Genomic DNA, 24,709 nt, shown 5'->3' on the forward strand with positions numbered 1-24,709 from the left:
CCGTGGTTGCCGTTGCGGCGTTTGTTTGGACCTGAGAGTTAGATGAGCTCAAGCCCTGGAGCTACGCTGTCGTGCGTTCCAGTCTTCGTGTCACGCTGTCAGCGTTGTGTGCTCTGTAATGTACTCTCGATCTTCTTCTTGTGTCAGGTGCTTCCACTGAATTCTGATGGTCCTCTTGTAAGATTGAGATTTGCGAGTTGGTGGTGATAGTTTTGTGAATGTGAGGTTATACGGAATAATGCCGATCACAACGATGACTCTGCTGTATTATCTTTGAATGAAAATTTATTTTCTTGATCTGCTTATCAATGGAAAATTATTATCTGTTCGATTTGTTGACCAAGCCGTGATCCTGCCTGCTCATATTCACATTGAACAATACTATGCCGTAAGCCCGTAACCAAAATCGTGCGTTGGAATCGCCACGTGATTCGGCACTTGAGTGACACATTAGCCTTCGGTTCAGAGACTCATCCATGGTGGTTCAGACCATCGGCAAGACGAACCGCACGGCGGAAAACAAGTTAGGAGACTTTCAAAAAGAGTGAGGAGACAAGTCGTTCACTTCCGTAACGAGGCGGATAGAGATTCCCCATTCTTCAGCGCGCACCGACTAAACCTCTCGCACGAGGATGATGGCATTGGTGATCTGCAGCTCGCTCGCCATCTGGTTACAGAAGAGCCACAAGAATCTCTTTCCGTCGAGCTCCCGCGAGCCGCTGCCGCCGGCGGAGGCAGGGAAGCGAAGGAGGGAGCAGAGTAATAAAGCATGAGTGGGCGGCAGTAGAGGAACGATGAGAGGTAGATCGAACTAGGATCCTCTTCATCACCGGCCGTGGCTCGCCGTCAAATTCATCTCTCCGACGGTCACGGCGGCCGTCGCCGTCATCGGAGCGGAAAAGGCAAAGGGCATGGCCACGGGAAACAGAAGAGGGTCTAATTTGTAAAAACAATGTAGGGGTTTTATGCAAAATATCGGATCGCGATTATTAATAGCGATCCGGTTTAGGGAGCTTTATGTAAATTACTGGATCGCAGTTTTATATAAACCCCCCGTCGCGATCCAATTTAGGGGTTTTCTGTAAATTATTGGATGGTGCTTTCTGAACAAACCAATTCTGATGCCCGTCGACGATGGCGAGCCCGTGAGAGCCGGAGACGCTTCCTCACCCGCCCGGCACAGATGGAGAATGCTCCAGGGAAGCTTCACGGAGGACAGAAGCCGGAGCTCCCACACGTCGGACGTCCCTAGCCCAGCGGCGCCCAGTCGCCAGTTCGCCACAGTTCGGCGCCGCCATGCCACGTTCGCTGCAGGACTCAGGAGCCCTCAGTCTGGCGCATCCCAAGGGAAGGGGATGGAGATGTTCAAAATCTCTCCTCTCCTGCTGCTCGTCTTCAGCTCAAGCAACTGCTCGGCGTGGACGGGCCCCAACGGCGTCTCGTTCTGGCGTTCGTTTGGGCCTCAAAATACCTGAGCTGACTCTGAATTCGTGGAGCTTTGCTATTGTGCTCTGTGTTCTCGTTTTCTTGAGATTTACAAGTTGTTCGTGAAAGAGTTTTATGAATCGAAGATGACATGGGAGAATGGCGATTCAATATTCAGGCTTGTGGCAACTGGCAAGGATTGCTCTTCTTATGTTGCTCAAGGTGTGATTTTCTGCTCATACTCGTAGTGGCACCCAACAATTCGAGCCCATATTTTGCTGCTCATCACGGCCTGCTGATAATCGAACTCATCTTGTGGTGCTCTTTTCTGCACCCAGCACATTTTGGAGCACTAGCAACACAATCTGCTGCACAGTACATTGGAAAGACACATCAGTTCTTTCATGTTCAGATGAGTACACTTTTGCAGTCCTCAAAATGGACCTGCACGCAGAATCATACGGTGCTCAATCAACCGAACTACCACAGAGAATTCACCAAACAATGCTCTGCAATCACACAAGTCACAACTGCTCAAGTAATGCCTTTTAAATTCCAACTCTAACAATCAGTAGACTCAAGAGTGTTGCACTGAATTCGTGGAACTACAAGGATTTGTTTAATTTCTACATGACAGAAGCTTTTACATTTTTGAGATAACAAATAACCCCTTAATATCACATTCAAACATTTAAAAATTCATATTACGAAATACAGAAATGTAACTCATTTGCAGCAGTAACTAGCTACACAAATCAGGTTGTGTGGCTACAGTTTCCCATAGGCTGTACAGTAGTGCGCTGAGCCACAAATATAATCTTCTTCGGCGCTGCTAGCGTCCGCACGTCCAATAGGAAAACTTCCATGGAACACTCCGTCATAACATCTAAATCAAATATTTGCAACATTAAAAAAATATGCGTAAAAAAATATCTCAATATAAACATCCTACTCTAGGAGTAAAATTTCCACTTCAACATCAGAACTTGTTTCACGCAACATTTCCAAACGAATCAACGTATGGTTGGTGAGCTTGAGCTCGTATAGATGAAACACTAAAAACAAACAATGCAATATGAAAAATCAACAAATGCAACATCAAAAGCCAGCGGTTGCAATAGTTAAACATCTTAAAAATCAATCATGCTACATCACACAGGATGCATATAACTGCAATATCGCACGCATATATAGCACTTGCAACATCCAAAAATCTATACCGTAACAACACGAGGTAACTACTACAACATAATTGTTGAGAAGAAATATCTTCACTTATCTACAAACACTCCTCCGCTCCTTCCATGGCCGTCGCTGAGCATGAAACAGGGGCGATGGGAGAGCTGGATGCTCAGGATGAGTCACGAAGTAGGAGCTTCATCATCTCCATCGAGGAGGCTGTTGCTCAGCACCGTTGACTCCGTGTTGACACCATCAGCTCCAAGCCACACTGGGAATGTCGACGGCCTTGCTCGCATCGCTATCTACTCCTGCCATCCTGCGTCCGGCCCACTATCTTTACTGCAATCCAACGACATGGTCGAGACCATGGCCTGCGCCATGAGTGAAGAAGACGTCATCCCCCTCTTCGATTTCTTCTCCCAGTGGGGATAGGAAGTTGTAGTCCCGTCGTCAAGAGCAGCATGCGAGCGGTCGGTCGGTCAGACGGTGGTGCAGGAGTGGGGAGAGCTCAGGATTAGGGCCTATTTGGATCGGAGAACTAAACTTTAATCCTAATTCTATCGTATTAGGTCGGATATTTGACACCAATTAAAAGTATTAAATATAGATTAATTATAAAATCAATTGTATAAATAAAGACTAATTCGCGAGACGAATCCATTAAACCTAATTAGTCCATGTGATTGGCAATGTTGTGCTACAATAAATATGTGCTAATGATGGATTAATTAGGATTAATAAATTCGTATAATGAATTAGCCTACATTTATGCAATTAGTTTTGTAACTAATTTATATTTAGTCTTCCTAATTGGTATTCAAACATCCGATGTGACGGGATTAAAGTTTAATCACCCACATCCAAATAAAGAGGAACAGTTGATGGGGGAAGTAGATACGGCAATACTGTGTGCGGCTGAGGATTAAAGCTGTGGTACCGCTGGATATTTCGAGCCTCCCACGTCCGATGCGTCCGGACGCACGGGATGTAGCTTTGCCGAATCTTCTTTCACCAAGTGAAATCACAAGGCAAAGAAGAAAGGGTTGCACTGAAGACACAAAGAACACTAGCAACCTGAAAGTAACCAGTCGTGCACAACTAGCGCCAGGGGACTGGAGAATTGAACAAAATGTCAGCATGTAATTCGCAAGGCCAGTACGAGCAGAGATGCATTTTCCATACACAATGCTGACACACAGCATCCATTGCTGCCCAATTAATCAAGTTTGCTGCAAGTGAATTTGCCCAATGCCATAGACGAACCATGAAAACATCTGTGCCTTATGTGGGTGTGCGAGCTGGGACGGCCGGCCGGCCGGCCAGCCATCTCTGGAGCAATAGCGCACCGGTCCGATCTCCACGGGAAGTCGCTCCGCCTGCGCCCGCTTGAAGCGAGTTAGATCAGGAAGCTCTCGCCATTGAGCCGAAGCCGGAGGCGGAGAAGGGGAGAGAGCGGGAGCATGGATAAGGAGCACGAGGACGGTCACGAGTTGAGGCAAGTGCGGCAGACGATGCTCTTGCACCACCGGGCGCGGCCTGTCCGCATATCCATGTCTCCAGCGGAGCCAAAAGCGGCCGCCGGCCATGGCCATCGGGGCGAGAGCGAGGGACCAATCTGTATAAATTTGATCCAGTATAGGGTGTTTTATATAAAACGTCGGATCACGATTATTAATCACGGTCCGATTTAGGAGGTTATTTGTAAAATGTTGGACTTGTGACCTGGACGGCCGAGACCTCCACCTCCGACCACCGGCGGCCGACTGTCGTGCCAGCGGTAACAGGTAGGCCTCCACCGCCTCTATTCTAGATGGAGGATCCAACACCATGCTTCTGCGGAGGACGGCAGCTGGAGGCAACGACGGGAGGGTCTGAGAAGACACAGGCCGTGACGCTCCCATGGTGGCCACTGCCATTCGCCGCCATGCGGCTGTGCCGTTTAGCTTCAGGACGTACTCATGGTTAAGGCCCTTGGTTTCGCTCATCCGAGGAGGAGAGGATGGCCACGATCTCGATCTGGTCAGCCCGCCTCCTCATCCCCATCAGTGCCATCGACCGACATCTAGTTCCGGCATCTCCTAATCGGTTCAGGCTTCAGAGAAGAAACGTCGAGGTTTGGAGGAACTCATCGCCATTCGCCAGTAGTGCAATAACTCGTGTTCCATGGCAAATGGACGCCTGTCGACAGAGAGTCACGCAGGCTGGCATGGCTTGGAAACGGACGGGAATCATGGCTGGTGATGTAGTGAGGAGTGGCGCAGGAGATGCACCGACCCGCCCGCTACTGGAAAACAGCGATGGTTGAGTTCGCAATTCAGACTTGTCCAGTGATCACTTTTGCCCAACCAATTCAGACTTGGTTGAGTGCGCCAATATGAAACACGGGAATTTATCTTGTTCCCAGTACGAATGATCTAAAATGTTTCCTTTTTTATGAGGAAAAATAAACCATTCCCGGTAAAAATTTCAATGGAATTGTTACATTCCCAAGGTGCTCTTATATATGTAAATTTCTTCTCTGCACCTCCCACCGGAGATGCTCTGAGTTCAGACAGCTTCTTCATCATGTAGTGAGGCTACGGGGTGCCATCTGGGAAATTGACAAGGTGACAAGGGATGTGGTTAATCAGAACATGATCAGACAGCTCATCATGCACGGTAAGTAGCTCCTCGGCTCAGATCAACAGAAGCAAAGCATAAATTGATAATTACACAGCATCAAAGAGGCATCCCAAATCCAGGCATGCAATTTTGATTCCCACAACATATGCAGAACATTTGCCGCTATGACATTATATCCTATAACATGAAAGGGGACAATAGAACAACAAGAAAAAAAAAACAAAGAAAGAGTGCCTTGAATGGCACTTCATTTATTGTTTCCATTGTCTCACACTGATCAGACGGTCAAGCATGTAAGCAGGTGCTGATGATTGTCGATGACACTCAGGCCCATGCCGCGCAAGCTTATCCTAGCAAAGTCACAAAATACTTATTCTCAAATCGTTAAAGGATGAGGTGGGAGAATGGAAACAGCTCGGAAATCACAACCAACAGACCAAATATTGCCATGATTGTGTCGGTCCTTGGAGCGGTTTGGGGGTCACAACCTAATGCAGCACTTAGCATTTGGCAGCAAAGAAAATCCGATCAATGTCTATCAGAGCAAGGTAGCGAGATAGCTAGCATTTGCGAGCTGTTATATTGGCGCACTATGAAGAATTACACAGCAATACATCATAAAAGAAAGAAAATAGGCAACATTAATTGGTTAATAACTTTGATACGGGTTGTGAGCCACTCTATTTAGCATAACATTGTCACTCCTTTACCTCCAAAAAGCAACAACATATGCATGCTGCAAAGAATGGTTCAAAGCTTGATTAGAGGGTGGAGTCCAGCTTTTTGTAACAAAGCTGGAATTAGAATGTTTAGGTGATGCCTATATATGATTCAATAGCAGATAGTCTTGGAACATCGATGAGAGGTATTGGAAGCAGAAACACCTATACTTTGATACTCTAATTGAGGCATTGCTGAGCATCAGCCCGCAACCATACAGGCTACTAAGTAAAAACATGTACAATGAAAGGCCAGCTTTGGGCTTTCTGTGTGATTTGACCATTAGGAAAACATGTGCCTAGAAATAGCACTATTTGACCATTAAGGAAAGTATGTGCCTATCCAGTTTGGAATGATGTCTGCATGACTGCATTATTCATGTACCCATGTCAGGTAGAGCAATTATTTTTACCAAAAATTGGCATGAAGATGCCCTAAGCATGTTACAAGGAGAGTATGCGTACCTGGTAACCCTCAAGATCAATAATAATATCACAATGTAATTATCCCCAAACTGACTCTGGTCCGCTACCAGCAAGAAGCTGACTCTGTTTATTACAATGATCCAAAAAACAGCTAGAGCTAAATCAGTAAGTCTCACATGAGGTAGAACTGCGAGCAGTTGGAAAGAAAACATAATTGAGTAACTTAATTATATCTTAATGTAACTTCACAAATTGGAAGGTCAGCCACTCAGCAAAAATATAAAGAAACATCAGAGCATGTAATGTTATATAAGAAATATGCAAAGATAACCATCTTATGCATGGACGCGTGCTCTGGAGAATCTCCAAGTGGGGAGCTCACCTGTTATTATGACATGGGCCCAGCTGCCCTATGCTTTTACACCGGAATGTGGCTGAAGAAAGAAAAGGCTGTTCATATCATGAAAGAAAATGATTGCAGTGGAAAGGAAGAGCAACATATTGGCAGCAACCCAGAATTATTTGCAGTAACCTTGTTGTGCAGTTCTTGCAGTTATATGAGTCTTGGGATTTGGGAAGGTGACATGTCTAGCCTAGAGGAAGCCACGTGTCGATCAGATCACCTTGATTGAAAGTTCTATAGGATATATCTCGGTTGTTCAAATAGCAGTTCAATGAAAAAGACTTTGAATTAATTGCAAATCAACCTTTAAATGTTCACTGCAACATGTGGACATCATCCAACTATCAAATTAGTTAAATGGAACAAGTCTAGACTAAAAGGAACTTCATACTTCCATGCAGTTCGATCTGCCTATTCATAAGAGCATGTGAAACCAGAAGAAGCTTTTGCACCGGATTATGTTGATTCAGACCTTGAGAAAGGAAGCACCATTTGGAAGCTAACAGCAAACATGAAAAATGAAAAATGAGCAAGTGAACAGTTCAAAATCTAACATTCATAAAAAAATGGGTATCATCAAGAGACATCCCAAGGATTGAAAAAACTAAGGAAATTGTTTCAGAGTTAAGCCTACTGAATTCACTATGGCGTCATGAATGATCGAAGTTCTTGGCTTCTGGTATTGTCAATTGTGATCAAAACCTACATCCAGATCATCTTCTAAATAACTCACCGTCATAATATGGAACCTTCATTATGTTTACATAATAGCAACAATGGACAAAGACATGAAAGAAAATTTCAGCAAGCAGAGCAGCAGAAGCTTGCAACATTAGCTTGATTATCATAACAGAGTATACAGAACTTTCAGGCAGATATATTACAAATGCAGTGTGATACAATAAAAATGGCAATTAAGAAAGGTATGTTTGTGTGATTTACACTCTGTAATGAATCAATAAATAATTGACAAACAAAGCATTCGACGTTTACAGAATACAAGAGACCATTAGTATCCAGATTCCAACATATGCATGTTAAGATGACAAGTTTGCTACAGCAGTTCTGATTCACTCTGGTCCCCAGTCAAACACCATTTCAGAAGCACTATCTATCACTAATGATATAAAGAACGAAACAGGCATCCACAGAAGCACAATTCAGCAATGCCAGTTGATCAATGTGCTGGAAAGAACTAGCAAGGCATGACTTGGTAAAAGAGAACGCAGCTATATAAGTACTCCAAACTCTTCTGTAGAGCTGCTAAATATTGAAAGTTCATGCAATAGCTAAGGCATTTTAGCAGCCATGAATTGGTAACCTATTACAAGCACCAACTACCCATATCAGCAAATGAAGTTCTCAAAGAAAACATGGTAAACCACTTCCTGGACAACCTTGGACATAGATGTTACTCGTTGACATAACCATCCTTGCGGCCCTCAAATCCAGGGCGCATAAGCTTTTTCTCACGCTTCTCAATCTTGCGCATCTTCTTCTGGTGTGCCCGCTCCCGGATGTTCTCTGTCCTTTTCTTCTGCTTCTCCTTCCTCTGCTTGTCCACAGTCTTCTGCCTCTCCTTCCACTGAGCAGCATGCTTCTGCTGCCGCTTTTCCTCCTTCTTCAATCTCTCCTTAATCAACTTGGGGTCATCATGCACCTTCTCCCCAGCAGCCCGTCTTCTTGCTGTATCCCACGCGATCTTGTTCGCCTTCTCAGGATCCTGCTTCGCCTCCTGCATCCGCTTAGCCCGCTCCAGCTCCTTCTTCTTGTTCTTAATCCTTCTCTTCTTCCTGCGCCTCGCCTCCTTTGGGTCAACAACAACGTTAGCATACATGATATCTGGCTTCTCCTCAGCCTTCTTGGCCTTTTTCCCATCCTTGCCTTCTGCATCCTCGGTGCCATCCTCACGCTTCCTCTTCTTGCCCTCGCCCTTTCCCCTCTTCTCATTCTTCCCCTTTGCCTTCTTGCCCTTCTCCTTCTTGGGCTTATTCAAGAACTCAGGCCTGGTGCATCGGTTGCCACGAAGCTCCGCGATGCGGCGGCGAAGCCGTTCCTGCAGCTCCTCATAGGTCACCGACCGATCCTCGGACACCACTGCCGCCGGAGCAATAGGCATCTCATCCTTCTCATCCCCGTCTTCATCCTCCTCCTCTATCTCATCGTCGTCTTCATCCTCGGAGCTTGCCTCATCCCCAGCTTCCGTGCTCTCCTCTCTTGAGTTCTCCTCATCGTCGTCATCTTCTTCCTCCGCCGCCTGGTCAGCGACAGACTTCTTGAGGAGCTCGAGGGTGGAGGCCGGCGGCGCGGAGGGGTCTAGGCGCGCGCGGCGGGCGGCCTTGACGTTGGCGCGGGACTGGGCCTTCATGGCCGCCTTGGCGGCCTTTGAGAGGCCCTGGTACCAGGGGCGGTCCTCATCGCCGGACGGGAGGTAGAAGCGCGGTGGGATGAGCTGCACGAGGGCGTCGAAGAAGAGGGCGTGCCCGTGGACGCCACCGCAGTCGGCCGCGGTCAGGAGGTCGGCTGGCATGGTTGCCGCGAGGTCTTCGTCGTCGACCGCCGCGGCGGCGGCGGGGGAGGGTTTCCTGCCCATCGCGGCGAGGGTTTGGAGGAGGGTTTCGGCAAGGGTTTGGAGGAATTGGAGTACGCGTGGGCAACTGGTTTTTGTATGAGTATTGGGTTTTCTTGGGCCAAGTTAGATGCTCCTGCAATGTGTGGGCTTCTCTTTTTAGCAACCCTGGTGAAGCCAAAAGCCCACCAAGAATATGGCCCAATTCTGCCCCTGCCCCCAACAATCCTACTGCAACGTGTGGGCTTCTTTTTTTGGAAAAAGTTCTTTTGCCTCCTGAACTTTGGACCGAGGGTGTGTTCGTTTCCTCATCTCATATCAAAGAGAATCTTATCATTTAAAAGTATTAAATAAAATTTATTTATAAAACTTTTTGCACAGATGGGTGCTAATTCCTGAGATAAATTTAATGAGCTTAATTAATCCATAATTTGCCACATTGATGCTACAGTAATCATCCGCTAATCATGGACTAATATACCTCATTAGATTCTAATATACCTCATTAGATTCGTCTCGCGAATTAGCTCTAAGGTTCTGCAATTAGTTTTGTAATTAGACTTTATTTAATACTTCTAAATGACAAGATTCTCTTTAATATGACCCCTCTAAACTTTAGGCCCCAGGAAACGAACGCACCCTAAATCCGCGTTTCCTCCATAGGCAATGTAATCGTCCGACTGGACTCGTACCGGACACGTGACCTTCTCTAAGTGGTTTTTCTTTTTTTATTTTATATTTATTTTGGCTAAATCTTTAAAAAGTTATAGTGAATAAAAAAATCATAAAATAGAAAATCTAATTTTGTTGGACTCCACATGAGTAGATCTATGCAGTGAACATATGATATGATATAATTTAGTAAAAAAATTATTGTATTTTTATATATATGGTTTTCTGTAATTAATTTATAGCTACAGTTTTAGTGGTCCAATTATGATAAAATTTTTATGGTGGGCTAATCATTATATGGTTAAGCTGTACTAAAAAATTCAGCTCATTAGATCAGGTATGCCTGAGTTCCAAACTAGAGCTTGGAATTAAACTACTGAATCTATAACTCAGGCGTACCTGATCCAATGAGTATGAAATTTTTACTACATATCAATTATATAATGATTTATTGACCATAAAATTTTTACCATAATTAGACCACGGAACTGTAGCTATGAATTAATTACAGAAAAATATATATATCTAAAAGTATAATAAATTTTTTACTAAATTATATTATATCATATATTCAGTGCATGGATCTACTCATGTGGAGTAAAAAAATTAGATTTTTTATTTTATGATTCTTTTTATTTACTATAATTTTTTAAAGATTCAACTAAAATAAACCTAAAAGAAATGAAGAAAAACCACCGACGACAGAAAACAGTCAGGAAGGTCATGTGTCCGGCATCGTGAATCTAAGAAGTCCAGTCGGACGATATTATTATCCAGGGATGAAACGCGGACTCGAGGCAAAGTTCAAAGGTAAAATCTTTTCCTACCATCCGGGTGAAGGGCCCACCAAGAATATATGGCCCAATTCTGCCCCTGCCCAACAATCCTATTTGATCAGCACTAGTCGTTGCACATACATTTTTTCCTCTCACGAAAGAAGGGCAACGGAGTTCAAAACAAAAAATCGTGCAGCGTTCCAAAAATGTTAAAAATCGGTTGGTTTATTTTTGACAAGTAATTCACTATTCTCAATATGTGTGCCATTCCTAGGTCGTATGCGCCCCTACTCAAATTAACTATTACCTGCTAAACAGAAGGTTTGGTTCTTATATTTTTGTAAATATCATTTTTAGTGTTCGCTTAACAAAAAAGGGTATGTTTTCATGTGCTGGGCCTAACCATAAAATTTGACATCAGTATGTGGTGAAGATGCTCAACTTAAGTACTTAACTGGAGGCAAGCAAGCAGTAACTGTCTCATGCTGAATTGCTGGTGGTGAATGTCGAGTAGATTCCATTTAAGTTGAGCATGTTCAGCTGGAAATTATTCTCCGCTGACTTAGAAGTTTGGATTCCCGCTCAACCAAGGGTTCCGAAGTTCCCCTTGTTTAAAGTCTTACCGATCCTAAACTTTTATTCCGTGTTCAAAGTTCCATGTTAGAACAGGATCCTTCAAAAAGCACAAGCATCCGCAGACTGTACCTATTTTCCTTTTTGTAACTTTTGATGTGCCACTGAAAAATCCACCCCCAACATTGCATTTCTTGTTGAAACCTTGAAAGCTCAGAGTGTTGGAACAACTTGATACTATTAAGTTATGAAAAAAATAAATTGAAATGGTGCTAGAAAGTTAAAACTGTCTGGAAAACTAAAATTTGAGACACTCTGGCATTCACCATTTTGTATTTTCGACTCGTGTTACGCGACAGCGAAGAACGCCATTCTGCTTTTTCCTCTTTCCCTGCGTGACGACTAGGATCACGCATGAGCTTTTCTAATTGCTGCGGCTCGCCTCGGCGCGCGGGCATCGTCCTCCCAGCCCAACGAGGCGACGACGCGGCTAGCCGGGTAGCCCGGTCGCCGCTTGCGCGAAACGAGAAGCTAGCGGCGGGCTACGACGGAAGGGCCTGGATCCCTTTCGCCGACGCATGGAGAAGCGGAAGCTCGAATTTCTCCACTCCTTTCAGCAAGCAAGTTGTCAACAAGAAGATGCATTATGAAGCAACTTGCGCGGCCTTCCGCTTTCTTCCTTGATCTCTGTATTATTCAGAAAACTTCTCTCTCTCTCTCAAATCCAGTGTTACCGTGCTGTCGTCTCGATACAGGAATCCGACTCCCCGGCGCGGACCGCAGAGCAGATGCAGGAAACCTCGTCGTCTAATCGCGCGCGGTTGCTTTCGGCCACTCGCAAGCGTGCGTGACGCGCCCGTGAAAGCGCCACGAACCGGGGGTTGGTCTTGGTCGGGTCCCGCTGCGAGAGCGTCCGGGCGAGCGCGCACGAGTGGCGTGCAGCCTCGGCAGATTCTGGGGGACATTCCGCGGTGCGCTTTCCTCTGACCTCGGCCTCGTTGAGGAATTTCGCATGAGCGCGCACGCTGTTTACGGATTTTACTAGTGGAGGAATGGGCCCGTGGCTCGATTAGTTTTGTGGACACGAAACCCCGTCGAAATCTTCAGCAGGACGACACCGGACGCCTAATCTCATTCAGAGAGCAGGACGACAGGGACGCTGCAAAATAAAAACTTCGCATGCCAAGCTGCCATCGAACTGCACTACAGCATGCAGCTCCCTCGTCAGACGACGGCGTCTTATGTTAACCTACCAATGCGGATACGCAGTAAGTTCGGATCCCAGGAGCAGATGATCCCCAGCAGCCAGGACTCCCAGGGGCATCCCGGCATGGGCCGGCGCGGCGGCCATCAATAATGCACGGGCGGGCGGATCCAACCCCGTCTCGCTGTAGAGATCGCGATCGCGAGCAGGGCGTAGCGTGTAGTGTAGCGTGCCGCGGCGCCAGCGTCCGGGCCCGTGGGGCGATCGTCCCGCCGCTCGGACGCTGCCGCCTAATAGCTTTCACACATGCGGAGGTGGGTGTCCGCCCGTCCCTGGATGAATCATTCACGCCACGGGAAGAGAGAACTGGAGGAGCAGGTCTCCGCCCTCGAGGGCGACGGCAGAGCTCGTCTGCGTCCCGGACAGTCGAGGGACTGATCCTCGGCGTGAATGCGCCGGCGACGCGGCAATGGTGGTGAGCATGTCCACGTTATACGTACACGGTACACAAGGAGCGTAGACATTCTTTTTTTTTCTTGAAAAGAAGAGCGTAGACTTTCCGGCGACGCGGATGTGATCATGTGTAAACAGCATCTGAACAGTGTTCACACACTGCACTAACTGGAGGCAGCCGGAGAAGCGGCGCGTCCGATAAGGCGATAACGGAACTGCACAAGTTGAAGGGCGGAGGACCGGAAGAACGTCCTCATCATGGTGTTTGTGCCTTCCAAAAACCGTGGTCCACGCGTCGTGGCGGCCGTGGGCCGTGGCCCCCGGCCCCAGGCGCTGACAGCCCGGCTTGTCGTCTGCGTCGAAAGCCGCGAAGAAATTGCTCCGCACATCACAGGGGGAAAAAATGGTGCCGTGCCATGCCTTCGCCAGTGCGTTCCGCTCTCGACGGGACAGCGACAAGCTCACAATGATTGCCACCAAGAAGATGCTTGGAACAAACAAAAGGAAGCGATTAGCTAGAAGATTTCGTATTGATAATGCAGGCGAGATAACCATCCGATAGAGGAAGCGATAATACGCCGCCATGGCTGGCCTGATGTGCTTATCCGACGTCGCGAGCCCAGATTTCTCTTGTTATTATTTTCGAACCCATCGAGATCTCAGAAAATAAATAAAAAATACTGAGACGGAAGGACACAGTGCCGTTAAATAATCCCCTCCAGGTTGCCGATGTCCATACCTGCCCGCAGCGCCCCCCCCCCTCGCAGGACCGTTCCGCCGCCGTCGGATCCCATCCGACGGCCACCATCTAACCTCGACTGTGGGGCCCACCACTACGACACAGCCCACCGGCTGCTCCAATAAATATCGAGCGCGGGTACATCTGTATTCTGTACATACATACAGCCACTGCACAGCGCATCAGCCCCCCACCCTTTCTTCTTCTTCTTCTTCTTTTCTGCCGAAAGTCTCCCAGCCCGGGCCGTCCCTCCAAAAGGCAGCGGCACCCAACACCAACACCAACCGGAGCAGGCGAGCACGAGCGAGCGGCCAAACAAATGGCGGCGCGCGCCACCACCGCGGCGGGAGGCAGGGGCGGGGGAGACGAGGAGGTGTCGGAGGCGGGCGCGTCACCGGAACTGCGGCACCGCCACGCGGGCAAGGGCGCGGGCGAGGCCGGGGGCGGCGAGTGGCCGGCGGGCGGCAATGGCGACGCGGCGTCGGTGGAGCGGGTGTTCGCGGACAAGGCGGTGCCGTCGTGGCGGGAGCAGCTCACGCTGCGGGCGTTCGTCGTCTCCGCGCTGCTCGCCGTCATGTTCAGCGTCATCGTCATGAAGCTCAACCTCACCACGGGGATCATCCCCTCGCTCAACGTCTCCGCGGGGCTGCTCGGCTTCTTCTTCGTCCGCATGTGGACCGCCGCCGCCGAGCGGATGGGGTTCCTCCGCCAGCCCTTCACGCGCCAGGAGAACACCGTCATCCAGACCTGCGTCGTCTCCGCCTACGGCATCGCGTTCAGCGGTCGGTAATTAACCAACCCCCCTTCCCCGAATTAAGCTTCGCTGGGACGACTTCGTATTTTGCTGTCGCTACCGTTGTCTGCTTCATTAGGATCGGTCGAAGGACTTGTAGTTGCAGCGCTCGGGCTGCTGGCAGCGGTTGCTGGGTCGATTTCATGCTCAACTTCGTCTGAATCGCTCATGTGTCGTCCGAATTGTTTGAACGAACAGTAGAGCAATCGCTTTGTTTTGTTTGTGCGTAGTGAATTTTGGATGTGGGAGTATGAAGCAGATAGGGAGTTTACAGGGGGGCACATAGCGCTTGTTGTAGTTGGTAAGCCTGAAACTTCAGAGAATCGATTGTTCTTTTGCCCCAGAGGAAAACACCAACCAATAGCTTTCAATATCGACGCAAAAGTAGAGTTCTCGACAAAGAGGAACGATTGGTATAGGACTGGACAACCAGCAAAGATAACGATTAGTAAAGGACTCAAAAACTTGAAACCTTCTTCGGATTGGACTTCTTGTTCAGTGTCACTGTTAGGTGGACTGGACGGTGATTATGTGGTCTCAGGGACGGATTGAGTGGTGAAGCGACTAGGACGAAATTGACGAAAATTCGTGGGTATCTCCTGAATAAACAATGCGTAGAAGTCAACAATATATTTTTATTTTTTTTGGCGCTGATAATTAGGTGAGCAACTTTGGCCAAGAAATTGCCATTCGTATTCAGGACAAGCTGGAATGGATGAGCCTGCATCAGTTGATTCCTCCCCTTAAAATAGATGCATGGTGCATACATTGCTTTTTTCTTTTCCTTTTTTTTGTTTGGCAGACATGGCACATGCATGTGAAAGCAATGGTCATCGAGCATAAACAACTATTATGATCTGCCGGCTTATTTGAGAACCATGTTAATTGGTACGTTCTATCATGTGGCAGCCATTAGTTTCGCTGCGTACAATAATTTGAAATTTTGCAATGAAACCGTCCACATGTATAAGTTGGTCTAGCTGGAATAAGAAGTTACTCTTATCAACAAGTTTAAATTCTGCATTTGTCTTCCCTTGCAAAGCTGCAAGTCTTCAACAAAGCTTCCAGGAAACTGAGTGATGAATGATTATCTGTATTTTAAGTGGTCATAGTCTGATAAAATCATTTTATGCATGAGACAAGTGTCTTGTTTTTTTGCATTATCTGTCCAAAGAAAATCATTTTATTTCTTTAATTTTCTGATCAGCTGACTTGCATAACTGCATCAGCTTGTATCTTGCAATAAAACCAACAAATTATGCAAACTGGCTTATAGCCTTTTTTTTCTTTTCCAATTGATCAGGTGGCTTCGGCAGTTACCTATTTGGGATGAGTGATAAAATAGCTAGACAAGCAACAGAGGCTAAAGATGCTAATAATATAAAGGATCCACACCTTGGCTGGATGATAGGGTTCTTATTCCTTGTCAGTTTCATTGGGCTATTGGCACTTGTGCCCCTAAGAAAAGTATGTCTTCGATTTTTTTCCTCCACTATATTCTAAGTTACTGTATTCAAGGAAGCTTAGTTTTTATCTGTTGAACTATCGTTTCAGATTATGATTGTCGACTACAAGCTGACCTATCCAAGCGGCACAGCCACTGCATATCTCATCAATGGTTTTCACACACCTGAGGGTGCCAAGCTTGCAAAGTACATCTATACAGTTCTGCTTTTGGCAACTTTCAGCTTGCGAAAAAAATAGTTTTCACCACCTGGTTCATGTCGAGCAACTCCATTTACAATGATAATGATACATTTCAGGAAGCAAGTAAAGACACTGGGCAAGTACTTCGTGTTTAGCTTTTTCTGGGGCTTTTTTCAGTGGTTCTACACTGCAGGGGATGACTGTGGATTCAAAAATTTCCCAACATTGGGTCTTGAAGCTTATAAACACAGGTGAGAACTGTGACAGATATAATACCAGCGGTGCCTGTAATATGTCCAATATCTGAAATAGCTTATACTTTATATATCTGGTAAAACCATGAGAGAGCTTGCAGATCCTCTGTGTCGTGTCTTGTTATGTTGCAAAGGGAAAGTGATGGTTATTTATGCCAAGCATCTGTTGCTCAGTATTTCCATTTGGTTAACTGTTAATACCAAGGTATTCGTCTCCCATTCTGAACTTGGCTTATTGTTTTTCAGGTTCTTCTTTGACTTCTCTCCTACATATGTTGGAGTTGGCATGATCTGCCCATACATTGTGAATGTGTCTGTTCTGCTGGGCGGTATCCTCTCATGGGGTGTAATGTGGCCTCTCATTGCCAAGAAGAAGGGGAGTTGGTACCCAGCTGACATCGGAGACTCAAGTCTACATGGACTGCAGGCTTACAGGGTAAACATTCATCCGGCTTAAGTGCTTATGGCTGATCCTCTTTTGCCAAAGCTATATCAATCAGTGTTGCCTGAACAGAAATGTCTGCTGGTTCCTTGCTACTGCAGGTTTTTATTTCCATTGCTTTGATTCTTGGGGATGGTTTATACAACTTCATTAAGGTGCTGATCCGCACAATCGCGGGCTTCATAACAATGGTTCAGCAAAATTCAAAAAGCATGCTTCCCGTTTCAGACATTGGCAGCTCCATGTCCACTGCTGAAGCTGCATCCTTTGACGAAGAACGTCGCACTGAGCTTTTCCTGAAAGATCAAATTCCCAAGTCAGTTGCATATGGAGGCTATGTCGCAGTGGCGGCTATATCGATCGGCACTCTTCCTCAGATCTTCCCGCAGCTCAAGTGGTACTACATTTTGGTTGCCTATGTGGTGGCGCCTGTGCTGGCCTTCTGCAACGCCTACGGAAGTGGACTCACCGACTGGTCTCTCGCCTCCACCTACGGCAAGCTCGCCATCTTCGTGTTCGGCGCTTGGGCCGGCCTCGCTCACGGCGGTGTGCTCGTCGGGCTCGCCGCATGTGGCGTCATGATGAGCATCGTGTCCACGGCCTCCGACCTGATGCAGGATTTCAAGACCGGGTACCTGACGCTCGCGTCGCCGAGGTCTATGTTCATCAGCCAGGTGATCGGAACGGGGATGGGTTGCGTCATCGCGCCCTGTGTCTTCTGGCTGTTCTACAAGGCGTTCGGCGACATCGGCGAGAGCGGCACCGAGTACCCAGCGCCCTACGCCATCGTGTACCGCAACATGGCCATCCTCGGCGTGGACGGCTTCGGCTCGCTGCCGAAGAACTGCCTCACCCTCTGCTACATCTTCTTCGCGGTGGCAATCGCCATCAACCTGGTGAGGGACCTGGCCCCGCAAAGGGTGTCGAGGTTCATCCCGCTGCCGATGGCGATGGCTATCCCCTTCTACATCGGGTCCTACTTCGCCATCGACATGTTCCTGGGCAGCGCGATCCTCTTTGTGTGGGCGCGGCTGAACAAGGCAAAGGCGGATGCGTTCGGGCCCGCGGTCGCCTCAGGGCTGATCTGCGGGGACGGGATCTGGACCCTGCCGCAGTCCATTCTGGCTCTTGCTAAGGTGAATCCCCCAATTTGCATGAAGTTTTTGTCGAGAGCAACCAATGCCAAGGTGGACAGCTTCCTCGGATTGTCGTGATTGTAGGGAGAGCAACGGCGAGCAGCACGCCTCGTCCTGTAATTACCGGCACAAAATGTATCCCCCAGGGCACTGCTTTGTAGAAAAGCAAGAAATGTTTTGATGTGGAGTGATCGTAGCTGGTTCCTGCAGTCTCCAATGTCAAGAGGAAAAGCTTGTGCTCCAGATCACTATGCTATGCCTTTTGAGTTCTGAGCTCATTCATGTCTTTATGTTTCACGTTTTTCTTCCAAAAAAAAAAGTAGGCTTATATATCACATTTCAGGCCTCGTTTGGAATGCCAGGCTTTTATACTTTCCCTACAACACATCAGAATTGTAGTTCCGGTGGCTTGCATACCGCCTTGTATGACTTGTGTGAGGCATGCATCGTGGATGGCCATAACTCATAAGACACGCCACGGCAGAGAAACAAAACACGGGTGATTTACACAGGGTTACTGGAGTAGCAAACACAACAGATGTCCTGAAGGGAGACCTAGCCTACTCGCAGGGTCCATTACTCCATTACATAGATAACTTGTTGGAATAAGGGAACTGTACCTAGCTACACAACTTAACCTAGCCGGTAAGCTGTTGGTTCCCTTCTGAATGTATGCAAGATCTGCGAGGCAATCCTGCAGAGCGCATACACTTCTTGCTTGAAACGGCTCCACACCTACACGGAGCCTGACACAGGCCTGAAACATGATCAGCCATTCAAGGCAGACTTGAAATGGAGGTCATCGATCGTGTTGTAAATGTTGCCAGCGTCAATATGTTCTTGGAAGACCTTCCTGTGAACAATATGTGAAACGTACTTTTCAAAAAAACCATATGTGAAATGGAAGCAAGATCGTGTTGTAACTCGTGATACAGAATAAAAACAAGACATGTTTTGACCAGAGTATTACACAGCTACAGGTTTCCTAAGTAAAAGGCATCAGACAATTTAATGGTACATCTTGTCTGTATCATAATAATATAGAGCAAGCTGAACAAATGAACATATTGTGGTGAAAATACCTGACTAAGTCCACTGGTAGCTTAAGACGATCTATGACATATGCCTCAGTTATCCCATCCTCCCGGTCTCTGCAGATGACATCAGTCTATTTCTCAACTAGTATGTTCTGATTATTTTCTTGCATGCAGTAACAAAATTGCATTTGAAATTGGTACTCGGACACCAGCAATATAAGTAGTATAAACATCCAAAAGGTACCGAAAAACAAAATTTATGCAAGCCTCATTCAAATCCAGAACACAAAATTAGTCAAAGATGGTGTTCATCAAATTCAGTGTACACCAAAATGAGAACTCAAATTTCCTAAAGAAAAAAATTCGTTATCCTTCGTTTTTCTCGTTATTTTCCAGGTCAAACCGTGGACCTTTTAAAGCTCTGTGGGCCTGGCACCCATTCCAGGTTTACAATACTACAGGGTTTGTGTTCTTTGGACTATGCTATTCATAAACATGAATCGTGCGTGCGACATTTGTTTTATTTCACCACTGCAATTTCATGTGGTAGCTTTGAATAAAATCAGAGTAAAATCTATGTCTCCAAATTTTGCTTCTTGGATGTACAGTATCATCTATCAAAAGTAAGCTCAACATTAGCTTGCAATAACACCCAAACATTGATTCGATGTACGGATGAAATCATAGGGTATTCTATTAATTGATTACTTAGGTAATGAACTTTCTGGAACAAGAGGCAGACCAATTCATCGTAAATGAAGTGATTGCAGTGTATCTCATTAATACACCATCTTAGTCTATGTACTGATGGACAAAGCGATATGTGATCTTGGCTGGACAGTATGCAAGCCAGGCTATGCTAGTTTCAATAGCGAATAGGAAACGGATTGCAGCACCTATAACAATATAGCGGCAAGCTTTTTAAAGGTTATCATCTATATAGATTTTTTTCCCAACTAATAAGCTGATCCCAAAGAAAATCATAAAAATGCCCTTTAGAGCCTCAGCCCCATACTCCAAACTTGCTAACCAAATTGGTGTCAGACAATCCAATGTGTACATATGTTCTTCAGCAAGTAAACAATCTTCACAATTTTCCTAACAATATACCGCTATCTACGAGAACCCATGAATTTCTCAATATGTATTCCATGCTATCCATTAATGAACCACATATTGATAGGGGAAACATAACTTTCAGCCCATTGTTTGTTGCTCATATGTGAAGGTTGGCCTTAACATTTTTATCAAAAGAATCAAATAAGATGTGACTGAACAGGTAGATCATCACACGATTATGTAGCTTCTTTCTAGCAAAGGCACCATATTTGTGAGTGTTCATACATGTTAAATAAATATCCAAGGCATTCAGCAGCAATAGTGGTTTATCTAAATAATCAAATAAGATGTGACTGAACAGGTAGGCCATCACACGATTATGTAGCTTTTCTAACAAATGCACCATATTTGTGTGTTCATAGTTTCATACATGTAAAATGAAATATTCAAGGCATTCAGCAGCACACCAGCAACAATAGTCGACGGAATCATCAATGATTAATTTACATGACTGCTGGATCATGAAAAACCCACAAGTTCACTAGCACAGCAACAACATTACAGCACAGAATCAACTAGAGTTCACTTACATGATTGCTGGGTCATGAAAAACATTCATGATCAAGCTGGATACATCATTTTCAGCAGTATTTCCTGATGCTGGGAATGCTGTAGCCTGAGGAAATAAAGATGAAAACATTAGATTAGAACCAGCAGATATTTGTAAAAATTGCACATTTTTTTAAAAAGCTACCTGATTATTGGGGAGCTGAACTTGGTTAGCATGTACAGGGGTTGCTGTACTAGAATTTATTTGCGGCGGCAACCGAGGCTACGGAAGAAAAACATAAATCACTGAAAAACATAAAATTCCGCCAAAACTAGATAGCGTTTTGACAATAATAAATTAAACTCCTAGAAGATGCGGGATCTTAGTACCTTTGACCTGGTGAGTTCCAAATGCACATGAATGCAGTGCAGAAAGTGATGTGTTATATCATTGAAGTTTGTCACACGCCTGGAAAAAATCATACACAGTAAGATTACAAGAAGTGTAGCTGAAGTAGCTTAACTGAATTCACAAGGGAAGGTTAGCCTCTCTCCGTAAACCAAGGTCATCAGTGACCCTGAATTATCCCAAGAAATCTTGTTATCAATTTTGCAGATATCGTATGACAAGTCTGCTATAACGATACTCACAACATTAAATGTTCATTAAAACCGACATATCAATAACCTAGACGCTGGACGCAAGCTTATCACCCACAAAAGTTGTAATTTGCCACAGGACCAGCTTTTTATTTAATGTCAAGTCAGTAGCTGAAGCAAAATGGGATTTGGTACAGTACCATAGTGAAAGAGATCAAATATTCTCCATCTGGACACTAACAGCAGACATAGGAAGTAAGCATCGGAAGTCATCACTGTGCAAGGGAGACTAGTATAGAGAGCTGACCGAACAGAGTAAGCAACGACATGGCGCTTTCCTTGAAAACCTTTCAAACCACCATTGACAATGACATAGTTCCCATCACTTGTAAAACCAAAGCAAGGCAAGTTATCAACTTTTCTGCATAGCAAACTGAATTATTGACACATCACAATTAAGTAGCAATTCTTACTTGACATCAGCCATTTCCTTAGTGTCGGAAGACTCATTTTCCCTTAGAAAAGGAATGCGAGTAAATTTATGGGGCAATCAAAAAATCTGCTGAACATCAAAGACAATACAAAGCATCCTACCAGCGATTCACATCTATCTTGCCAGTACCATCATCAAGAGTGAACGCAACATCGGTGACCCGCTCAATCTTACCCAGCATGCGTCCAACAAGCCTAACCTGCAATTCAGAGTAAATACAACAGTTAAAATGACTTTGATATTCACCGACTAACCACTAAATGCAAAACCGTCTGAACTAGATTTCACCAAAAAACAAAGAACGTTAACAAATATTTGAAATAAATCACACAAGAGGGAAGCATTTCATTTGAACCGACTATGTCCAAAAGGGTTATTTTTCAACAGAACAATATCAGATACAAGGGAGTCATTTTTCTTTCTTAATGGATCTACTGATGGGCACACATTCCGCCCATCCAGGCACCGCAAGCATCCGAAGAAACGAGCTTTACAGGCCTAAGCACCGCTGAAAGAGGCAAAACCCATACCGTGGACACCTCGACGCCGTTGATGGCGAAATTGGACTTGTCGTCGCTGGCCTGCGCCGCGTCCATGATCTGCTTCACGGTGAGCGGCAGCAGCGTCTGCGCGTTCCGGCCCTGCCACCACCACAACCGACCGAGAGCGCCCACGAAGGCGTCAGGGGACGGAGGCCAAATCCAACGGGAGCGAAAACGAACGGGAGATTGGGCCGGGTTCGGACCAACCTTGGAGAGGCCGCCGCCGCCGCCGCCGCTGCTCTCCGGGACCGCGGTTGACTGCGAGGGCATGAATCCCCCGCCGCCGAAGAGGGAGTTGGCATTCGCCGCGCCACCGCCGCCGTCGTAGTGCCCGCCGCCGCCGTACATCGCGGTGCCTAGAGCCCTAAACCCTAGGGCTTGCCGAGGAAGGAAGGGCGGGAGGGCGGGGGAGTAGTTAGGGGAGGTGGTGAGGGCGGGAGGAACGGTTTTGTTGGGAGCGCCTTTGGCCTTTGTTTCGGTTCAAAGAGGCTTCGAGGAGAAGGCTGCGGCGTCTGTGCCTCTGCGCGCCTGAGTTTTGATCGATGATCTGAGGCGTGCCGGAGAAGCTGCCCCTGCAAGGCGGTGGCGTGCACGCGTCGGTCCGGGTCAGCGCCTCAGTGGCGCAGGCGCCTGTTCTTTCACTAGAAATCACAAAAACACCCGCGCGCGCGCGCGCACACAAAAGGTAGTTGCATTCTCGTTTTGAACCGGCAGGAATCATCTGCTCATCGCTAGCGCCGGTACATATTTACATTACACCTGATCGTGTTCCTGGTCCGACGGATCATGTTAGTTTTTATTTTCTTAAGGTAAGAAGCGTGCCGTGCTCGGGAACAGAGGAATCATGGCCTGAGCAATCAGCAGACGTGATTAGCGTGTGCAAGCCAAATAGGCCGGTGCAAAACTCCAAACGCCGAGCCAGTATCCAACGCTGCTAACCGGTGGTGCCAGGCTCGCACTCCACGGTCCACAGCCTCGCAAAATCCTTCTTTACACACGGCTACACATGCAATCCCGGCCCATGTGCTCGCTTGTTCTTTAAATTCATCAGTCCGCGTTGTTCGTCTTCACCACCTCTCCCTTTCTTCTCGGACGCCACCGCTCCGTCGCAGACGCGAGAAAACTAGTGGCCATGGATCCCCCGTCCGCTCAGGTGATGTCGGCGACCGACGACTTCCAGGACAAGACCGTCGACGAGTGGTAAGGGGTTGCACTGCTTGCTCAAATCCGTGCTCGTCTTGTTCGCGTCCATCCTTCTCTGCTTTTCTCCCTGAATCCACCATCCGCCGTATGCTTGGGCTGCAGTTGCTCGTGCTGCTACGACTGCTGCTCCAGCATCCTCGACTTCCTGTGCTGCTCGTCCTGATCGACCGGTGCGGGCTCCTCCCCGGCCCTGCCTCGGCGTTGCTCGCTGGTCTTGGGTTCTAGATGTCCTGGAGTTCTTGGATTCTTTAGGTCCTTCGGTGATGATACTTGTAAGCTCGACTCTGTTCATCAACATCAGTAAGGAAGCTTGGATCGATTTCCTTTTTAGAAATTTTAATGTTCGTGTTTGCAGATCGATTAGCTGTTCGGAGCTCGTACAGCATCTCCGAAAGAAATAGCTCTCAAATCAGACTCTCTGCCTCTCTCTCTCTACCTCTCTCTGCATTAATTTTTTAACGTCAATTCTAGCAGTGATCTCTAAATCTCACTTTAAATTAAAAAGGTGAGACTCATTTATCAGTTGACAGAGGCAGAGACGCTCCAGAAATAGAGGGTGGAGGAAGAGATTTGAAGATCTTTCCAAAATAGCAGATTTAGTAGAGGACGTGTAGGAGTGTAATTTTTTTATTCCAGCTTCAAATTTGACACGAGGGTTTACTGAGAGGGTCTAGTTGCTCTTAGCAAAAGTTTTTTTTATAAAAAATAAGTTCTTACATTTGGGGTGTGTTCGTTTCCTACCCTCTAAATTTTAGACCCATCACATCAAAAAGAATCTTGTCATTTAGAAGTATTAAATAAAGTCTAATTATAAAACTTTTTGCACAGATGGATGCTAATTCACGAGACAAATTTAATGAGCCTAATTAATCCATAATTTGCCACAGTGATGCTACAGTAATCATCCGCTAATCATGGATTAATATACCTCATTAGATTCGTCTCGCGAATTAGCCCTGGGGTTCTGCAATTAGTTTTATAATTAGACTTTATTTAATACTTCTAAATGATAAGATTCTCTATGATGTGACTCCTCCAAACTTTAGAGCAGGAAACAAACACACCTTGGTTCTGCGTTTTCTTGTGCACTGACCACTGAACCAGAAGTCCATGACGTGATGTGAATGTGACGTGTGATGGTCAATATGGGCATCCTGCATCCTGGTGTTTGGCAGTTTGCTACCGTGAGGT

The 24,709-nt window shown here is 46.4% G+C and overlaps 3 protein-coding genes across 6 annotated transcripts; 1 reads left to right on the top strand and 2 right to left on the bottom strand.

The window, feature by feature from the left end:
• Window positions 1-7,814: 7,814 nt before the first annotated feature.
• On the bottom strand, window positions 7,815-9,424 carry LOC112879008 (ribosomal RNA-processing protein 14-like). The gene has a single exon (XM_025943322.1). It carries the CDS (start codon window positions 9,368-9,370, stop codon window positions 8,189-8,191), a length of 1,182 nt encoding a protein of 393 aa, XP_025799107.1. The 5' UTR covers window positions 9,371-9,424; the 3' UTR covers window positions 7,815-8,188.
• Window positions 9,425-13,909: 4,485 nt separating this feature from the next.
• On the top strand, window positions 13,910-18,317 carry LOC112884072 (probable metal-nicotianamine transporter YSL14). Of its 4 annotated transcripts, none has more exons than XM_025949387.1 (6): window positions 13,910-14,545; window positions 15,860-16,023; window positions 16,111-16,208; window positions 16,320-16,454; window positions 16,704-16,893; window positions 17,001-18,317. In XM_025949387.1, the coding sequence occupies exons 1-6, from the start codon at window positions 14,083-14,085 to the stop codon at window positions 18,111-18,113; spliced, it is 2,163 nt and encodes a 720-aa protein (XP_025805172.1). In that variant the 5' UTR covers window positions 13,910-14,082; the 3' UTR covers window positions 18,114-18,317. The 4 variants fall into 4 exon arrangements, with proteins under 4 accessions (XP_025805172.1, XP_025805185.1, XP_025805179.1 ...); XM_025949400.1 differs by having other exon boundaries at window positions 14,366-14,549; XM_025949394.1 differs by lacking the exon at window positions 13,910-14,545 and adding an exon at window positions 14,568-15,444.
• A 171-nt stretch (window positions 18,318-18,488) lies between these two features.
• Window positions 18,489-22,779, bottom strand: LOC112884091 (replication protein A 32 kDa subunit B-like). Its single transcript, XM_025949418.1, has 10 exons — window positions 22,523-22,779; window positions 22,304-22,414; window positions 21,875-21,972; window positions 21,754-21,795; window positions 21,588-21,665; window positions 21,071-21,149; window positions 20,886-20,963; window positions 20,722-20,807; window positions 19,118-19,186; window positions 18,489-18,888 (listed from the first exon to the last, which is right to left on the bottom strand). The coding sequence occupies exons 1-10, from the start codon at window positions 22,661-22,663 to the stop codon at window positions 18,804-18,806; spliced, it is 867 nt and encodes a 288-aa protein (XP_025805203.1). The 5' UTR covers window positions 22,664-22,779; the 3' UTR covers window positions 18,489-18,803.
• Window positions 22,780-24,709: the final 1,930 nt, after the last annotated feature.

This window comes from Panicum hallii, chromosome 1 (assembly GCF_002211085.1).
Source record: "Panicum hallii strain FIL2 chromosome 1, PHallii_v3.1, whole genome shotgun sequence".
In the NCBI taxonomy this organism is placed as follows: domain Eukaryota; kingdom Viridiplantae; phylum Streptophyta; class Magnoliopsida; order Poales; family Poaceae; genus Panicum; species Panicum hallii.